Source organism: Scomber scombrus, chromosome 11 (genome assembly GCF_963691925.1).
Source record: "Scomber scombrus chromosome 11, fScoSco1.1, whole genome shotgun sequence".
NCBI classification, from domain to species: Eukaryota; Metazoa; Chordata; class Actinopteri; order Scombriformes; family Scombridae; genus Scomber; species Scomber scombrus.
In genome coordinates, this window is record NC_084980.1 from 681,763 (window position 1) to 702,849 (window position 21,087).

Sequence of the window (21,087 nt, forward strand, 5' to 3'; positions counted from 1 at the left end):
GGTCCGGGACTGGAATCTGTCATCCGGACGTCTACAGGCCCAGATTACCTGTGAGACGAGAAAGCACAGACAACTCTGGGGAAGAAGTTTAGGTTATTGAATGCATTAATAACCTAAAGTCCTGTAATATAATATGTAAGTAAGTGTAGCAACCAAATTGTCCAGGCTGTCAACAAGAACAAACAGTAGAGTTATTGCCTGGTTGATTGACACTCACTGAGCACTTTATTAGGAACACCTGTGCAAATTTAATGCAATCCAATACAACAGTTCTGCCATTTATTCTACTTTTATGGAGTTGGTACATTTTCAGTAGTGGTTGCCAAAATATTAGGAACACTATTCAATATAATGCACTCCAGTACACCCCCACCCAGTATGACATCCATACTAAATATAAAGTAGGATCTTTCTGACAATGTCAACAAAAACTGAAAATTTGTAAGATTTGTAAAAGTAGAATTTATGGCAGAGCTGTTGTATTGGATTGTATTAGATTGCACAGGTGTTTGTAATAAAGTGCTCTGTGACTATATGTTGTACTTACCAATCATTTATTATATTCACCAGTGTTTAATCCACCAAACCACCTCTGATCTCCAAATTTGAGCTCAAGTATTAGCTCAGGTAAAACACCAAAAGTCTTAGGTAGGGGTAGGTTGGACCGTGAGCTGTTAGGGTGTTATTTGTTATTAACAATGAATACAACCACAACAATTCTGAAAAAAACATTTATTGGTCGTAATGTACGAGAGGATAAAATACACATTGCTGTAAAACTCTAATCATTCCACTTTTTTCAAGTGTTAATTTGAATAAAACGACTGCATTAACTCAAAGTGGTGCAGGCTTTAACAGGCCAGTTCAAACTCTAACTTGTAATGATCACATTCAGTCTGAAATATTTTTACTTACATAAAACAAACTTTTATCTACAAAAAGTAATGTATCCTTGATGTGAATAAAAGCTGATGTGGTAGCACTCCAGTGGGTCCTGGTAGAAATAGAGTTAAAAAATAGAAATGAGTTTTGATTCATTCTGATTTAGTACAGGAAGAAATCCTTATTGGTCCTTTCAAGGGCTACTAGCTGTCTGACTCTATCAAGTTTCCAAAGTAAGCAGTTAGGGTCTTCAGTTTGTTGTTGAGAAAGTTCTGTTCCACCTCCACTTTCCCTCCTGGACCAGCCAGAGAAGCTATCTGTGGAGACATAGACATAGTGATTATATATTAAGATAAAGATGCTCCAGTTCCACTCACAGATGTTGGTTAATAATGCCAAACCAGACGAGAATATAAAAAGCAGACTTTTGTGTTGTGGTTGCAAATCCATTCAGTAGTTTCAGTAATATTCTCATTAAAATCGAATAATCTGTTTTGCTAAACAAGCCCCTGTAGTGTTAGAACTCATTGTTTTTACTCAAATAATCTATCTATAAATGACAGGAACGTCTCTCTGTTATCCGCATATCTCTCGAACCGTTCATCCGATTGATTTCAAAGGTGACAGGTGTCTAGCTACGGGCACGAGTAAGTGCAGTGCCAAGTTTGACGTTGTTTGGATAAGAAATGTAAAAGATATAGATACAAATATGGGTAAAAGAAGCAGACGTTTGCTATTGCCGCTCTAGCCGCTGGCCACTCCCCCTCTCACACACTGAGCACAGCACAGGACCTGAGTTACCCGGGATTTCCACCAGGTCCGTCAGCGGCGCGAAACGGCTGTGCCAAGGTTTTGCTCCGTCCTCTGCCCGATGTCAACTCACTGATAAGCTGCAACACAGAGCTATCAGGACGCTTTGCTCTCACACGCGCTGCATTAATAATCGCGCACATACACGCATACACGCGCAGTCACTCTCTAGCAAGGCAGTTTTATTTATATAGCGCATTTCCATTGGCTCTTTCTGATCATTTCTGTGTGTTCTTTGACTTACAGATCATTCCAAAAGTTCAGCTAACCTCTGTGTCTGTTAGGAGAAGGTACATAAATGAGAATACCAGTGCAAAGTTTATGGAGGCTATAGCTATGTCATCAACTGTGAGTGCAGAGTCAGTTGATGAACTCCTGGATAATTTTAACTGGAAAATCTCAAATGTCATGGATGCAAGGTGGCGCTGGCCCAGGGGCGTTTCAGGTGGTGCCACGACCAGGTACTGTCCAAGCTGGCAGAGCTTCTGGAAAGATGCAGGGTGGCAGCGAAAGCAGGAAACAGCAAGGCCCGCGCTAGCGGTGTTCGTCAAGCCAGGCAAAACACACAGCATACCAACACAGGAGACCTCCATCCTCAGACCAGGCAAGGAGTGGCAAATGCTGGCAGACCTTAGAAGACGGCTGGCGTTCCCGAGAGGGATCGTGACAACCACTCTCCGACCAGACGTCTTCATGTGGTCAGTGGTTGAGAGATCCGTCTTCCTGATAGAGCTCACCATCCCCCTGGGAAGAAGGCATGACTACAGCCCACGAGAGGAAACGCCTCAAGTACACGGATCTGGCAGCAGAGTGCCGAGAGGCGGGCTGAAAAGCCAGAGTATACCCTGTGGAGGTCGGTACCAGGGGCTTTGTCGGCAAGACAGTAGTCCAGCTACTCCTCTGGTATGTCAGGGACAAGTCTGTGGAAGGCCGTGAAGGACCTGGCAGGGGAGGCTGAGAAGGCGACCTACTGGCTGTGGCAGCTGCAGGGGGTGGCGGGGAGACGTCCCCATAAGCCACTGCCCCCCCGCCGGGAGATGTACTGGTGCAGGGGGGAAAAACATCAGTGAACGGCGGTATCCAGCTGACGACCCTGCAGCTGCCCACACTGGCACTGGAGGAGGTGCGGCAAGCCGGAAGGCTAGAGCAACACCTGACCTGTGCAATGATCTGATTATCACAGAGTTTGGTCATTTTCAATATTGCAGTTCTTTTGTCATTGTTGAAGGGACGATACAGTATATCTCAGCAATATATGACCCCCATCCCTGACCTACTCCAGATGCACCATCCCAATTTTGGTGCAAATCTATCCATAACTGTGCTGTAACTGTGACAATCAACATTAATTTTAATGATCTCCGATTGGTGTAATGGGGAGCCATTCCTGTCGATGTGAATTTTAGGGCGTCTTCACACCAACAGTTTGTTTAGTTAGGTCTGAATCAGTGGATAAGATGCTACTTTGTTGCATTTTGCCTTTGGGTTGGTTTAGTTTCACACAGGCAAAATTTCAAGTGAACAAAAATGTATCAACAAAACTGTGTGGGAGCTGTCACTCCATTCATTGGTCAGAAATCTGGCGGGCGGAGAAAGTAGATTTTGTTTTTCTTCTGGGATAGCTTTCCAAAACGGACCAGTAGAATTGGCATCTCTGTATAGTAGTCATCATTTGAGCCATATTCCAAGACCCAATATGTGAACAACGTGGCACATTTCAACACACTTCAAGGCAATGTCTATCAAACAATGTGTTGCTTCACGCTATGAGAAGACATGCTGCCTTTAGTTGGCTTCTTCTTCGGGCTATGCTTCCAACAGACAGTCATCCTGCCTTCCCAGCTGCTCAGCAGTGTTGTTTTCGTCAACGATGACGATGACGAAATCATTCCGTTGACGCCACTTTTTTTCATGACGATAACGAGACGGTGACGAGATAAACATAGCTCTCTGATGACGAAAACATGACGAGACGTGTGTGAGTTTTAGTTGACGAGACGAGAATGGACGAAAATGTTAGTGTGTGATCTGTCAGACGTTTATAATGCGTGACATTTCTGCTTATTGTGTGTGTCAATTAAAACCTAAAAAGTATCTGCTGCTGCCTACAGTCTATCCTTGTTTGGTCACGCCCACCACCTGGCGTGCAGCGCACAACGTGCTCAACACGTCACACTGTTGTTACTCATCAGACAATGGACCATGATGGCGGCGGCAGTTTCAAAACAGGGGCTCGGTGGTCGCAAACGTAGAGACGACATATGGGTGTATTTTAAATATAACCCAGCAGATAATAAAACAGAGTGTATTGTGAAGGAAGACGGTGACAAATGTGGCCACAAAGTAGGCGGAAAAAATACGACCAACCTTAAGCGGCACCTTAAGGCTCGCCACAAGGATATTTTTTTATATATTTTTAATACACAATCCTTAGATCAGAAATGTGCCGTTGGGTGGAAACCTTATATGTCTAAAACCATTCCTTTATTATTGTTATTATTTGTGAAAATAGCAGATCTGCAAGCTTACAATGTGTTGAACTTATAGATCTGCTGCTATTTTCACAACTTATGTGTGACACTGCCCAACAGCAATCTCCAATACTTATTGACCTAAATTAATTTGTTAAAAGACTATACTTATTTTTTCTTTTTTTTGTGTGACAAAAACTAGACTAAAACCCTTTTGAGTTTTCGTCGACTAAAACGACTAAAATGTGACTAAAACTAATAAGCATTTTAGTCCAAAAGACTAAGACTAAGACTAAATCTAAGATGGTTGTGGAGTAGAAGCTGTGCTAGGTCAGCTCACACTGGCTACAGAGGGCTGGCTAACTACATTAGCTAATGATTGGTTTTCCATGGTGTGGAGCCTCACTGAGCCCCGCCTTGCCTCCAACACTGCAAATAAACTTCATTTACTACAAGTACCATTATCACTAAAAGAGGCAGTGGAACAGCTAAACATATGAAACACCAAGCAAGAGAGAGCAGGAAAGTAGGTGGGAGCACTTTTAAGTTGCATCTTAAAAATTGTGTGCTGTGTGTGTTAACTTTCTGAGTTTTATATGTTAGTGTTGTGCAATAACTAATGGACTGTTCACTACTCTACTAGCATACAGACCTGATCCATGTCAGCATTGCGAGGCAGGAAGTACACAATGTTGTCTGATATCTGTTTGGCCAGATGGAAAATCTGAAACGTGTCTGCTGTTAGGGAAGAAAAGCAATATTTATGAACATATTGTAACTGCCCTTCAGACTAAATGGAAACTTCGATATTATACTTATTGGGTATAAAGTGAGCATTTTGTCTGAGTGCAAAAAGAAATATGGAGGGTTCACCCTCAGTTAAGTGTAATCTCCCCATTACACTAGGATATTTCTTCAAATAGGCATTTTGTCCAGATTCTGTTGCTAAACAAAAGGTCATGTGATTAACAAACACATTAGGATCAATACTGTAGAGATCATGGATATGGAACATTTCATGTACTGCCTGGCCAGTAGTTATCTGCTTCTGAACTAAATAATCCTCATAACGTTTGGGCAAAAGGGAAACAAAACCTTTGAGTCTGACAATGTATTATTTTTACTCACTTTTACCCGAGGGCACACCTCTGACCTGGGAGTGGAGGTGAAAGAGACTTGAATTTTTATCCACAGAGTGCAGAAATATACTGCTGTTCAGACTGGTGCTAGATGACTTACACTACATACCATATACTGAGATTGCAGCATTCTCCATTCAAATATTGCCAGGGACATTTTTCAAACAAACACCGAAATCATGTTCCTCATCCTCATCCTCATCCTCATCCTCACCCGCCCACCCCCGCCCGCCTTCTGCATTAAAGGATATCCATCAGGCTCCATCATGGTCTTGATGTCAAACACCTCAGCAGTCAGGTAGTCTGGTCCTCCCCAAGGAGGTGACAGGAAGACCACATCACCACGGAGATGGGGCGCCAGCTGAAGGAAGTCCCCTTGTAGAAAGTCGATTCGATCGGCAACGCCGTAAACCACAGCATTGTGACGCGCCAAGTCCAACCGAATGGGGTCAATATCAACAGCCAGAACTGAGGGGACGACACAAGACAGAACAAGACAGCAAACAGTCGTCATGACTTCACATCATTTTTGTTAGTCTATACTATTTTGAAATGGATTATAGAGTTCCTCAATGAAGCATTCTGGTCCTTGCTACATTTAAAAAAAGAAATGTTCCCCTTGGTTAACATTCATCACTCATCATAATGTAGAATACTTTTGTTATGACCCTAGTTTTTTGACCTGAGTGATGATTGATACAGACTTTTCAAACTCTTTGCACCTTCCTGGATCAGTTACTGCCTTCCATGTTAAATTCCAGCTGATATATCTATGATATATCATCTAATGTTATCTTTTAACAAGAACAAACCTAAAATGTCAAATCATCAGATCTATCAAATATGAAAAAGCTCCTAAACTCTTGAAGAAATCAGTAACAGACAAAATGACAATGATGATGAAAAAAAGGCGTCAAAATTGATATTATAAAGTCACAGAGGTCAAACCAAGTGCAAGAACACACACACACACACACACACACATTAGCTTTACCTCTCTTTCCAGTTAGTGCAAACTGGATGGAGTTTCCTCCAACTCCACAGAATGCATCTATGACCAGCTGAGAGTCAGAAAAGCTGTGGTCCACTCTGAGGGCGATGTGCTCTGCGATTTTCTCCGGTGTCACAGAGAACCAGCCCTCTGAAACACGACGTCAGCACAGCAATGTTAGTGACTGCAAAACGTCAACGAGTGAGCCAGTCTGTGTTTACTTTGTTCTGGAAAAAGTTGTTCCGAAACTTCAAAGTAATTTTTCTGTTTTGTTTCGTCACTTTCTGACATTAAGTAAAACCACAATCAGTGCTACTACTCATGCAGCTGTGCCTAGTTCAAACATTCACAAGTGCTCAACTGAGTGCCCTGACAACTGGCAGAGCCTTCACGCTTGACACAATGACGCTATTTTTGGCACGTGTCCCCTAACACTGTGGACACTGTGTCGAGCTTAAACCATCAGGAGCATCTCAAGTCCTTTAAATTGCATCCATGTTTCCCTCATTTGCGTCTTTTGCATTTTAGTACCGCCCCCCGGTGGATACACAGAGACATGAGGCACAGAGAGAGGAAAAGAAGGAAATGGGATTTTAGAGACATTACATGAAGCAACGTCTGTTTCTGATGACGGCAACAGCTGATCACAGCTGGATCAGCTGTCAATCTGCTTCAACAGCTGTAGCGACTTTTGACGAGTTTGTGTCTGCACACACGTACACTGTGTTATTACTAATAAAAGGTGCACAGTTATCACTGATGAGCAGTAGTTTTTTGTCTCTGCAGCCTGTTATATTATACCTGTTTGACAAACACCTGCACACAGATAAAAACCTGAATTCTTGCTGTGTAGTCTACTGTGTCCTTCTCAGAAACATATGAACCATTCCTGCTGGCGGAATGTATTTATGTTATTTTATCCATAATAACAGATAATATCCAAAAACAGTTAATGGGGGAAATAACAGATCACGGAAAGACAATCTTTCTAATAAATGAAAAAAGTAGTTTATGGTTCTTTTGTTGATCAGACGTACAATTAGCAGAAAACAGAATAGAACACTTAGGAGTGACACACTTGAGTTCATTCTGTAATCTGGTTCCACTTCAGTGTCAAAATGATTTCAATAGTTTACATATGGCCTACTGTAACAACCAGCATTGCTGCTGTTTGCTGTGTTTGAACCTTTTTATATTGCATATTGCACTTCAATGTTTTATTTATGTCTTAAATTGTTTTTAATTGTCTTAAATGTTGTTATGGCTCAGAGAGTGTTGTTATATGTTGTCTGACCCTCAATATGATGATAATAAAGCTGCTAAACTAAAACTAATGTTGCAATATATCAGATCAGTCTGATCAGCTGCAGCGGCCAATCAATAAATAAGGGGGGGGGGGGGGGGGGGTTGCTCTTGTGCATCCTCACTCATAGCTCCTCAGAGATCCCTCCTTGCTCCTTGATACTGAGACTTGGTGTGCAGATGAGTAGTGTTTTTTGTTTAGGACAGTTCCTAATTGAGAGAATTGACCTGGATGTATTTAAGTGGCAGCCATGATAAGAGCTGGTTGAATTCTCTAAATGTTTAGGAGCAGTGATTCAATGCCTCTTCCCTAAGGATAGGGTACACCTGACCATCCTTTACGTAAGGAAAGGAGATCATTCTGTCCCACAATCCCTTGCAACAGCAATTTTTAACACAAACAGACAATAAACGATTCACGAACTCAAACGTATAAACCCACATTACACATCCACAGCGGTCCATGTACCCTCCATCTAAACTGTTTTCAACATGTTTGATAACAGGATAAACTAATATAAAATGCATTATATGTTTAAAAAACAAATCCATGTTCTTTTTCTGTTTTCCAAAACTGAGGGTTGTTTTAGTTTATAGACATGCATTTAGAGTGCAGACTGACCTCGGTCCAGCCTGATCCCTTCATCAAAACGAGAGAAGAGTCTGTAGCGTTGAGCCCAGTATTTAGCCAGATCCGGTTCTGCTGCCATCTCTGCTGGTACCTGCTGCTTCCTTCCTCGTTTACCCTTCTTCTTTGGCTTCTTTCCATCTTTCACATTCAACACACACACACACACACACACACACACACACATATATCAGATAACAGTCACTTTTGGGGACATTACATAGACAATCATAAGAGATAACTTTAATCTTACCCACTGACCCAAAAATCAGCCTTTTTCCCCAACTGGAAACACACACACGCGCTCAGTTGATGCACACCGGGAAGCTTAAGCTGATCAAACACTGTCACAACTAGGCATGGGCCGGTTACCGGTTTCAAGGTATACCACGGTATGAAAGGGCCACGGTTTATGCCTAGTCACAACTAAATGTTCAGGACATTGTTAACTCACTGAAACTAAATGTTGGTATTTTGTCGCCTTTATGTTTCTTTGACAAAGTCTCTACACAGACTGTTCAGTTAGATAACTGTGAAGAAGTGCTAATGCTACATTATTAAAAAAGTGAAAAGATGAGGAGAGTGGTTAGTTTTTATTTGGTTGTTACTGTAGAGGACTGGTCTGTTTTTGGTTGTTACTGTAGAGGACTGGTCTGTTTTTGGTTGTTACTGTAGAGGACTGGTCTGTTTTTGGTTGTTACTGTAGAGAGGACTGGTCTGTTTTTGGTTGTTACTGTAGAGGACTGGTCTGTTTTTGGTTGTTACTGTAGAGGACTGATCTGTTTTTGGTTGTTACTGTAGAGGACTGGTCTGTTTTTGGTTGTTACTGTAGAGGACTGGTCTGTTTTTGGTTGTTACTGTAGAGGACTGGTCTGTTTTTGGTTGTTACTGTAGAGGACTGGTCTGTTTTTGGTTGTTACTGTAGAGGACTGGTCTGTTTTTGGTTGTTACTGTAGAGGACTGGTCTGTTTTTGGTTGTTACTGTAGAGGACTGGTCTGTTTTTGGTTGTTACTGTAGATGACTGGTCTGTTTTTGGTTGTTACTGTAGAGGACTGATCTGTTTTTGGTTGTTACTGTAGAGGACTGGTCTGTTTTTGGTTGTTACTGTAGAGGACTGATCTGTTTTTGGTTGTTACTGTAGAGGACTGATCTGTTTTTGGTTGTTACTGGTTGTCGTCGACAGTGTTTATGTAATTACGTTCACTGCAAGAAGGAGGAGACAAAATTTCCACACTAACTTTTCAAACAAAAACAACATGTTATCAGAAGCATTTGGCAAATGCTATGCTCACCACTGTTGTCTTCAGATGCATCAGGCAGGAGAAACTCAGGGATTTCCAGAGATGGTAACTGTCTACCAGGCTGCTCCACCTGCTCTTCCTCCTCTCTCTCACTATCGGGCTGAAAACACTTCTTTTCTGCATCAAAACGTGATGGACAATGAGGACTCTCCAATTTCACAGCTTCTTTATGAGCATCCACAGTGTTCTTCCCGTTCCTCTCCTCCTCTTGTCCCGTCACATCTCCCAGAGACAGTGGCTTGTCCTCAGGGTACTGTGTGTTTCCTCCACCCATCTCCTGGTTGCATGGAGTCATCTGTCTCTCTCTCTGGACCTTTTCTAGGAAGCTTTGGACCTGTGGAACAGACACAGTCTTTTATGTTACATTCATACTGATAAATGTCCATTCTGCTACTGCTGTGATGTTTGTCATTGATAATCCACAGTTGTGATTGAACCTATTCCAGGCTCCCATGCTCTACATCTCTAAAAAGCCAGATGCGGATTCAGATATGCTAAACTGAGCTGACACAGATGAGCTAAATATGGCAACTTTATTGTTTTGTAGACATTATAGTGGAACACTGATGTACAGAATGTGTGTTTCTTTAAATCACCAAGCCAAAGTTTGAGTTAAAGTCACTGCATGGTTACAAGTATGGATTATCACCATCATTTTAGAACAGATTATATTATTAACAAATCAAAATAATTGTATTTAAAGTATTAGTATAAATGTTCACTAAGAGACAAAGCAAGAGAGCGACAGAGCAGCAGGTAATGAGGTCAATTCAGTCAAATGCATTCAGAGAGGTACAGGACTCTTTGGTTTCCCCTTTCTCCCCTGCTCAACAAGAGAGTGAGAGAGAGACCAATTGTGGCCAAGTTAGATAGAGAGTGAATGAAGAGTACTTAATACTTAATTACAAAATAATCACACACTGGACCCTATCTTATGTTTACTAGTGTACGACCAGTCAGCACGCTAACCCACTTCTAATAACTGTATGAGGGGTTAACATGATTAAAGCAGTTTATGAACAATATTTGACACATATTCTTGAGATGAAACTGATCAGGTTTAGATATTTCCAACAGTTAAAACCCTGCTGAGATGACCTGTTACTCCATGACTGAACAAAACCTTTTTATACAGAACCAACATTTTAATTAAAAGAAAACAAATGAAAACAAATTTGCAACAAATGAATGAACAGGATGTTGAACTAGTGGTCTTCTTCTTCTCTTTGGGTTCACAGTAGAGAAGCACCTCAACGTGTGTGTGGTACTGTGGTGCGCAGAATGACTATTTATCAGGTTAGCAGCTCATCAGCCTCTATTCCAACTTTCTCCTCAGCAAAAGTAACTGATGCTTTATTTTTTGAAACACATTTCAGTGCAAACTCTGTTGTGCAGAATTAATTACTTAACTACTGTATGCGACCATTTAGGAGGTGAGATAGGCTACATTAGAGTTATGGCTGAAAAAGCATTGGTCACATCACGACTATTACATCATCCAAAGTTGGATGTCTCCCCACTTCACAACTCATTCCTCTGCTGCTGTCAGAGGACATGTCACTTCACTTTCGCTTTCACAGATCCATTTCCTCTGCAGAGAAGCTCCTTCTTACTACTTGGCAAATGCACCATCATAATATCAATCTGCCAAAGTGTAAGTGCACCTGGCTTTCAAAGGGAATGGGAGACGACTATGATGGGTTTACCACGTTACGACCAAAATACATCCATGATTAATTAGGAGAAGTGCAATTAATTAAAAGAAGTACACGCCCTAAATGCTCTTGCGCCACATGCTTCAGACCATGCACTTAGATTGTTAAAATAGGGCCCACTGTCTTCATTATCCTTATTGATCAACTTGGCGCTTGAAAAGTCAAAGAATAGAATCCTCACTGATGCCCCAGATGTGTCCAAATGTGCATGGGCCCTCTGTAGCATGTAGATGAGAGCATCATCCACACCGATGGTATGCAAACTGTAGAGGATCCATGTACATACCCTGGGCCTGATGTAGGCGTCTTTGGTCTTATGAACAGATGATCTAAATGTGACTGGAATAGCTTTTCATTTTTTTTTAAAATCTCACTAAGAAAATGTTCATGCTCCAAACTGTTGATGAAGCTGCTGTTTCATGTTGTTTTACAAAGTTCCATGGCAGTTCCATTCCTTCTGTTTTTACCAAAAAACATGAACACATTTAAACTCTGAAAAATCTTTAAAATCTAAAATAGCTGATGGTGTTGTTTGTAAAGCTTGGGACTCTTAGATTGTTGCAGGATCACAGGCTCAAATTCAGAAACAATTAGCAGGAGCTGTTGCCCAGCTGCTCTGGGAACAGCTAGAAAAGTGACCATGTGCAGATGAAAGTACAGCACCCTACAGCTCTCAGGTAGGAAGTAGTAGTTTCAGACAGTGCAAACCTGTCAACAGTTTACAGACTGTACCTTGTTGAGGGTGTTACTGCTCTGTGGCTCTCTGTTGTCTCCACCCGTCTCTCTGAACCTGGTGTGTTTGTTGATGCTGCTGACTGCTCTCTTAGTCCACTGCTGCCTCTGACGCTTCTGACCTGAACTGCCTTTAAAGCTGAACAAGCTGTCGAACCTGAGATACAAACACAAGTAAAACCTCATCCACAAATGCTCCAGTATGAGTACACACCATGACAAGTCACATACATACATACCTCCCTCTGTTAGAAAATGTCTTTTCAGCAGAGACCAAAATTAAATCTCACTTTTCAATCATTTATAAAGACATTGGGAAGTCATCTGGACCTTACTTCCAGGCTTTCACATTGAAAACCATTTGAATGTTAAAGTAATGTGTATGGTACATTTTCCCTGAAAATGGTATCTTTGAACATGAGCGAAACTGCTGTCCAAAACCAGCATGACCAGTGACCAGTTGTGGAAAAAGTATTCCATCCCTTACTTACAGAAAAGTACCAATACAGCAATGTAAAAATACTCCTTTACAATTAAAAGTCCTGCATGAAAAATCCTACGACACTAAGAATTAGACAAATATTTGCAATAAAATATAGTTAAAGTATTACAGTAAAAGTACATAAGTATTATAAGTGATGTAGTTAAAGTATTACAGTAAAAGTACATAAGTATTATAAGTGATGTAGTTAAAGTATTACAGTAAAAGTACATAAGTATTATAAGTGATGTAGTTAAAGTATTCCAGTAAAAGTACTGCAGTATTATGGAATTATGGAAATAAGTACAAGTAACTCAAAATTGTACAATAAGTATAGTACTTGAGTTAATGTACTTGGTTACTTTCCACAACTGGCAGTGACCCAATGCTGAGGCTTATGAATTTTCCCCTGATGCTGCAGTTAACCCCCGTGGTTACTGAATGGTGTTGTGTCACATAATTCCATTACAACTGCCAGAAATGATCCACTGCTATTCTAGCAGTTAGTTCTTAGCAATTATTTTGATTTTCAGTGGACACTGGAGTCATGGATCAACCAGAAAGCTACACAAACCCACCCATAACAGCAGCATGAACTGGTCAGACTTACAGAGGCTCTGAGTTACGTTTGAGTCCCAGTTTACTCCAGTCTTCCTCCGATGTCAGATGTGGGTTTTCCTCCACATCCAGCTCATGACTGCAGACAAACAGAAATTCGTGCTTCAGAAATGATATAGAAGTATTATTTTCATATCACTAGCTTTCTTTTTTTGTGGTAGTTGAAGGCTGTAGGGATACATATTATATTTTCTTATGAATTTTTTGTGGTCATATTTATGTTTTGCAATCATTTTGGAAGGTTTCAGGTGAAGCAGAAAATCATACAAAGTTCATTTCTTTATCATAAATATGTTAAGAATTTCAATAATATGAAATCATCCAGAAACATGGGGATACTATAACTACCAAGTTCAACACTTTATGCCCTTTATAAGCTGTAAATATCACATAGTGACTGTGTGAGCTGTTGAGGGAATGACTTGAAGAGACACAGTGTCACATTACAATACTTATTTATATACAAAGCTCTCCTTGGCAAACTTCTTGGATACCTGACAAGTCTTATTCATTTTAGTTCTAAGTCACACTGTGCTAGTTTCCAACACGGTTTGGTCCTTGAAAATCAACATGTAAGCACTGAGATTGGGAAACTAGGCTTTTAAATATCACGCTCCACACAAGTACAGTAAATAGTCAAATTAGACGAGCAAATCCCTTTGAATCAATTTAAACATCTTTTAGTTGACATAGGGCAGTATGAATTGAGCTTTAACTTTAATGTGCATATATTGCTTTTTTTGCCTTAATATATTTCATATTGTGTGATTTATTGCTTTTATATATTGCCTTATTGTTTGTTATATTTATATATTGCTTATCTGTTCAGGTTATTGTTACCTATATTTTATATTTGTACTGTAATCATGGCTTCCTTGAAAAAGAGAACTTGCTCTCAAAGGCCCACACTGTATAAAAAAGGTCCGTTTAGTTCAGATCTTTAGTGTCTCACCATAGAAGATTCTACAAATACTGTAAAATACAAGTAGAAAGACTGTCTCTCTGTAGAGGATAAAACAACTGCAACAATTAACAAGAAGGACAAGATGAAGCTGTGCAGGGAAAAGTCAGATTGTTTCTATTGTCTGGATTCTCTACAGGAGACCATTAGACTCTGATAAGACTCAAACAACACACAACACTACAGATGTTTGTGAGGGGGCACAAAGCATAACCACAACTTAACAAGCTGCAGAAGAGATTTAAAAAAAACTGTGTCTTATTAAGAGTAGCTCAGAATTGTTTTAAATGTAACAAATAAATTACAATCTCACCTGCGTTTAACTTTAGCATGTCCTCCTAAAGGGGGTTTGTCATCTTCGTCATCATCTTCTCTATTTGACATTTTATTCCTTGAGCCAAACTGTCCCGCAGCCTGCTGGGAATCAATACCTTGTATGTCAAAACATACAAGATATTCATCAGCATAAATTACATGAATTAGCATCAAATCCAAAGCCATCATTACGTTATGGTAAATGGACTGTACTTATATAGAGCTTTTCTAGTCGTTACGATCACTCAAAGTTCTTATACATTACGTCTCATTCACCCATTCACACACATTCATACACTGATGGCAGGGGCTACTATGCAGGGTGCCAACCTGCACATTAGATGGAGACTAATCATTCATACACCGTTGGCACAGCAACGGGAACAATTTGGGGTTAAGTGTCTTGCCCAAGGACACATCAACATGTGGACTGGAGGAGCCGGGAATCGAACCGCCAATCTTCCAATTGGTGGACGACCGCTACCGTGGCTCAGGAGGTAACTACATATAAATAACTACATTTATGTCTATAACTTAGTTATCAAATTGATGTAATATTATTAAAAGAATGTTCTGAAATTTGAATGATGAAGAGCAGTAGGTACAGCCTGACATGTCTAATCTGACATGTGAACATCAAATGCTGAAATTTAAGTCAAACCAAGATGATGGAACATTTATTTAAACCAAACACCTCTTTCAATTGAACTCTTTGTTGTTTCAGGCTGGTACTGACACGCTACATCTACTTGCGTTTGCATTTTGCTGCAAGTTCCTATCAATGTTTCTTTCCTTGGATGCAGGGTTTGCAACCCCATGTTGTCTCCTTTTGTTTTTGAATTTTGGGTCAAAGATGCCACATTTAAACTTTTAGATAGAAATCAAAACTCAAAACTCAAATACAAAAGAGAGGCGTCTTAGTTTGAAATAGTAAGGATTTTTGCACACAATAAAGTCTTACTGACAGGTGCTTTGGAAGACAATAGAGTACTCAACAGTCTACAAGACTTTTGCTTCCTTCATAGTCAAGAATAGAATTTTGAACAAATGTAATCCTCATGCTGTAATTAACACAATTATGTTTTTGTTTTCATTTTTGGTCATAACCTTGCAAACTTTCAGTTTAGAGACTATAAGAACATTAAGTGACACAAATGTAACACACACACACACACACACACACACACACACACACACACACACACACACACACACACACACACACACACACACACACACACACACACACACACACACACACACACACACTACCTGTATGTTCTGCTGTGTTGTGCTGTGAGGTGGCAGCAGGTCTCTTGCAGCCCTTCCCACCATCAGAAGTATCACCAGCACCACAGACCTGTCCCTCTGGCTGCTCTCTGGTACCAGCCACACTTGCACACTGTCTGTCTGTTCTTGAGTCAGTCACAGTGCTTCCACCTGCCACTAACATGCACTTCTGTTCTAACAGATCCCTCAAAACCTCCACATCATCACAGAGAGCCTTCATTTCTTCTCTCTCTTGGCTCTCATCTCCAGACTCTCCATCCCTCAACTCCTCAGCCATCCCCCCTGCTGTTGCTTCTCCACCAGTGTTCCCATTACAGAAGGACTGCTCACTGGTCCAACCCTGTGCTGCCCAATATGAGTACTGCTCCCAGTAGTAATAGTAGATCTCCGCAGCATGTTGTTCCCAAGTAGCCTTTGAGTCAGGGTCATCCCACGGAGCAGTCACTGTCTGTGGATGTTTCTCCAGCCAGCTACTCCACAACAGAGTTTCACCCTGTTGAGCTTCAGTAGATACAGAGGAATGGATAAAATGGACAAGCTTCAATTATAGCAAAAACGTTATTCGAATGATGAGACCAGAAGAACCAATTTCAGTGACTAAACCAGGAACTAAAATCCAGTTTGAATAGGCAAATAAGACCCATGGTGAATTACAAAGGAAGGCATGCTGCATTCTTTTTAGAACAGTTCTCACAGAAGAACACAACAACAGTCATCCAGTTGTTCTTTGTAATATCCAAATCTGATGTTTGAGTTATGTATAATAAATGAAAAGGAGAAATGCAAAGGAGACAACAGAGACTGAAAACTCCAGAGTGCCTGACTCCACAGTCAACAACATACTGTATCAGTTTGCTCTCCACACGAGGGTACTAATTATTAGACCATTATGTTTTCATTGGGGTTTTAATTAGCTTCATGTTTATTTTGTCACATCTACATAGAATGTTTGAACATGGTTTATGTTGTCCAATGAAGACATTTCAAATGTCATTGGCTCACTGGGTTTCATTGTATAAGCGTACAGTGTGTAATGCATGTTTAAATGTAATCTTTGTGTCCTCTTCCTTACCCCAGTATGTTTCCCAGCCAGCATCATCACTGATCTGTGTCTCTGTCCCTCCATCCACTATCCCAGTCTTCATTCCGTCCTCCAAAGAATCAGACACTTCTTTGTCACTGACTAAGCCTAAAATCACAAGGCAGTGTCAAATTACATCACAGTAATAATATTGCACCTTTCCACACAACAACACTGTTTCAAAGTGCTCTCCAGGAGAAACAACACAGCAAAATACTGATAAAATGACATGGGACAAACAGGTTGTATATTAATACGATTTTTAAAAAACATTTCATGAATAAAGATGGCAGTGAGTTTTAAAAGTGATCTTAAAGATGTCGAGGATCTCGAATAACGCAGATATCTGATGTGTCATCTGCCAGTTTCACCAGTTTCAGGAGCTGAACTGACAGGTCTCTTAAACTGCAGTCAGTGGTGTAGTGAGAGAATAACAGTGGGGAGAGCACATGTCCCTGGGGGGGCTGTCAGTCTGGGTGCTGGAAGTTATTTTCCTTGTGGTGTCTGGACATGCATATCCCAGACATATCACTTCTAAATATATATATATATATATATATATATATATATATATATATATATATATATATATATATATATATATATATATATATATATATATATATATATATATATATATATATATATATATATATATATATATCACTTCTTATGTCCACTATGTTGTGTTACAGAACACGCACTAATCATACATCATGTTTATATCATGTGTGGACGACACTATGTAAGTCACATGATGTTTTTATGATGCTGACTTCCTGTTTTCAGTAGGAGGCACTATAACAGTGACTCAATATTGTAGTTGGCAATATGTAGATGTGTTCAGACCTGGACTCCAATCAAGCATGTGGATCTTGAGGCAGATTGGAGTCTTGAAAGTCTAGGGGAGTTATAACACCTTCTTGTTTAATGGCGAAATATGTGAATATACCAGCACACCATGTCAGGGGCGTTCCATGAAAAGTCAAGATGTACTGTTCATCACAGAGGTTTTAGACGACACAGACCAAATATGAAGTTGGTCTGGTTAAATGTTTTGACTGGAAATTGCAAAAAATCCAAGAGACTTTTTTGTATGCCTGGACATTATGCAGATGCCTCCCAAATTTTGTTCATCTATGTCAAATCTAAAGGTGGGGATGTTGACCCATTTTGCCAAACCCATGCTAAGCCACGACCACTTCTGACACGTGTGTAACATTTTGTGAATTTTCTGACATGTGGGGGCGGCTGTGGCTCAGGAGGTAGAGCGGTCGTCCTCCAACTGGAAGATTGGCGGTTCGATTCCCGGCTCCTCCAGTCTACATGTTGATGTGTCCTTGGGCAAGACACTTAACCCCTAATTACTCCCGTTGCTGTGCCAACGGTGTATGAATGTGTGTAAATGGTTAGCTTCCTCCTGATGTGCAGGTTGGCACCCTGCGTGGTAGCTGCCTGCCATCAGTGTATGAATGTGTGTGAATGGGGTGAATGAGTTGTAGTGTAAAGAGCTTTGAGTGGTCATAAAGACTAGAAAGGCGCTATATAAGTACAGTCCATTTACCATTTGTCAAAAATGCAATTCCTATAATAATTCCTTTTGATACAATAAGGCCTTTGCACCATTCAGTGCTCTGGCCCTAATAACAATAGTATTATTACCTTTGTTAATAACCTGTAGATCTTCCTCCTCTTTAGCTGCTTGTGTCGAGTATGTAGCAGACTTCCTGTTAGACCTCCTCCTCTGACACATGACCAAAAACAGGATCGTATGAAATGGCTCCAAACATTTCATAAAATTAATCATTTCATAAATTTAACTGGCATGACACTACAGACATGGTGCTGAAAGAAACATCCAGCATGTCTGACCTACCTCTCTCCGCTGTTTAGAGGAGCTGACAAAGGCCAGAGGCAGACCCATGCTTTCCATCAGCTGAGCCTCTTCATCCAGCACCACCTCCTCCTCAGCCTCCTCTTCTTCATCATCTACTTCTGTGGACAGGGGGACATTTAACCAAATGATCATCTTTCGTCAAAATGTGAAATGCACTTTTGATTCTATACTCCTTTTAAAACATTTGTGTGTGTGAGAGAGAGAGGGAAAACCTCTGAACCAGCTGGGAGTTTGGAATTATGACAGAGCTGGGCCTCATTTCCCAATAATGATCAATCTTAAAAGTTAAACACTTACATTTCTACACACATTTCCCAAAGTGTTACCTCAGAGCAAGTACAAGTAAAGGTTCTATTTATAAGAATCAGAAAATCCTTCTTATTAATGAGACACATAAGTGTGGCCGTTAAATGAACTGCAGTTAAGGCATGACATTATTGCTGTGCTGTACACTCACACACACACACACATACAAAGAGGGTGCTGTTGTGCTGTGGCTGCTGGCTGGTGAGAGCCAATCTGCGTTTAATCAACCATGTGAACATGACCCGACCTGCCAACCACCAACTGAGTAGTGGCCATGGAGCAACGTGCTGTGTGCGGGGAGCAATGTGAAACAGCTTTGTAGTGAAATGTGTGTTTATTACCACCAAAAGGAAAAACCAAAAGGTGTAAACTGTGTTCAGCTATCGCAAGAAAATCATATTTGATTGTGTGTGCTTGGGGCAACTTGTCATTGCAGGCATGTTTGTGAAATGTGTAGTGGTTAACAGGGGCAGCTAGCCATCTCATTAGCTGGACAGCACCGTTTTTGTTGTGTAGTCTCGTTATGTTGGTCGTTTGTTGACATTAGTGGGGGACAGAAACTCTGGAGCACGCAAAAACGTCACATGGAGGCCAAAGGTTAACAGCTAAAGGTTGTTACAGACAACCAAGAAAGTCAGGTAGGGTCTCTTTTTTTAGCTACATTAGTACCCATTCAGTCCTTGGCACTACAAAAACTATTAATGCATGTAAATTGCTTTACAATTCTACATATGGAACCTTTAAGAACTTATTTACATTGACTGTTTGTCGTGATGAAGAAGATGCTTAATACATTTTAAAGTGACTTTGCTAAATGTATTTAAATATACACATCACCAAGCGGAAATGTTGTATGACACAAATGTTTTATACTTAAAATTGTTCAGTATGAAAATGATGCCTTCAGTCTGTGATTCATGTTCCTGAGTGTACCTGAGTGATTTAGCTGCTGCTGGAGGCAGATGTTACTCTTAAGATCAGTTTAAACTAATATGAAGCAGTTTCATGAATGTGGTTCATTTTGTCATCATTTGTATAAGACCCGCTGTAAGTAAACATGAGAAAGAAATACTCCTCATAAACAGAGAGAAAAGAGAGGATACATAACCTGAAACTATACAAAACTATAGGAGGTTTCAGCCAGAAATAAATATGTCATAAAGAAGACAGAGAGCTGAGACAATGATGACACAGACTGGCAGATCAATAGGCTGAATTAATATTCATTAATCATCATTCATTAAGTTTTCAATCAATGTCAATCATTTTACATCAAATGTCACTTAACAAAGAACAACAGTGATCATCAAACCTAAAGTAAAAGGCGTCTTTCCGCCCACAAATATAAGCTAATAGTGTTTATACATAGAAATAACACTGATTGCTTGTGTTAATAAAGACATACAAACGCAATAAACACAGGTTCTGTTATTCCTTTTTGAAACTATAACTATACAGTCGTGAGACTTGCCATTAACTTTTACAATACAACATTATACAAATAGAAGTCGCTAAATAAAAAGTGAGTTAGTACTACAGTACCTCAGTGGTACGAGCTTTTTGTGAACGCGCGCTTCCTACACCATGTGGACGGGGGCGGGGCTAGGCGGAACACATCCTGACGGTGTCTCTACAACACCACTGATATTAACATGAGGTCCTGAACCTAACCGTGTACAGCTCGATGTATGATGCGTTAAACTCAGCCGTTCTCAGTACAACCACAATGAAACATGGAAGGTAGACATGAACATACCTTGGACTGCAGTTTCTGTCAGGTCAAATGAGAGCAGTCTATTATCAGAGCGATACAGCTCCCGGTCACTGGACAGAGGCAGAGAACAGAGACAGATAGAAGAAGTTCCATACCTAAACCTGTAGTAGTCTACATCTTTCTCACTTTAAAACGGTGTTCATCACATCACCCAAAACGTGTTTGTAGACATACGAGAGATAATAGAGACTCACTTTACGAAGACTCTGGAGCAGCAGCAATGGATTCTCTCCTCCTCAGATGAGAGTTTCCTGCTGAAGATAATATCAGCCACCACCATCACTCTGCTCCTGTCCGGCATCATGACGCTCCGCTCTCTACAGCACACACCACTGCTACTACTGCTGGGTCAATACAAAGAAACACAAGGCAGCCAGTGTTCTGCACGCACT

General features: G+C 40.5%; 1 protein-coding gene across 2 annotated transcripts; it reads right to left on the reverse strand.

The window, feature by feature from the left end:
- Nucleotides 1-749: 749 nt before the first annotated feature.
- Nucleotides 750-21,015, reverse strand: tgs1 (trimethylguanosine synthase 1). Of its 2 annotated transcripts, none has more exons than XM_062428627.1 (15): nt 20,890-21,015; nt 20,678-20,745; nt 18,595-18,713; nt 18,381-18,462; nt 16,710-16,820; nt 15,620-16,138; nt 14,346-14,463; nt 13,064-13,150; nt 11,973-12,129; nt 9,517-9,859; nt 8,218-8,364; nt 6,297-6,443; nt 5,554-5,770; nt 4,816-4,894; nt 750-1,199 (listed from the first exon to the last, which is right to left on the reverse strand). In XM_062428627.1, exons 1-15 carry the CDS (start codon nt 20,997-20,999, stop codon nt 1,086-1,088), a joined length of 2,418 nt encoding a protein of 805 aa, XP_062284611.1. In that variant the 5' UTR covers nt 21,000-21,015; the 3' UTR covers nt 750-1,085. The 2 variants fall into 2 exon arrangements, with proteins under 2 accessions (XP_062284611.1, XP_062284612.1); XM_062428628.1 differs by having other exon boundaries at nt 18,595-18,710; nt 20,890-21,000.
- Between the last annotated feature and the right edge of the window lie 72 nt (nt 21,016-21,087).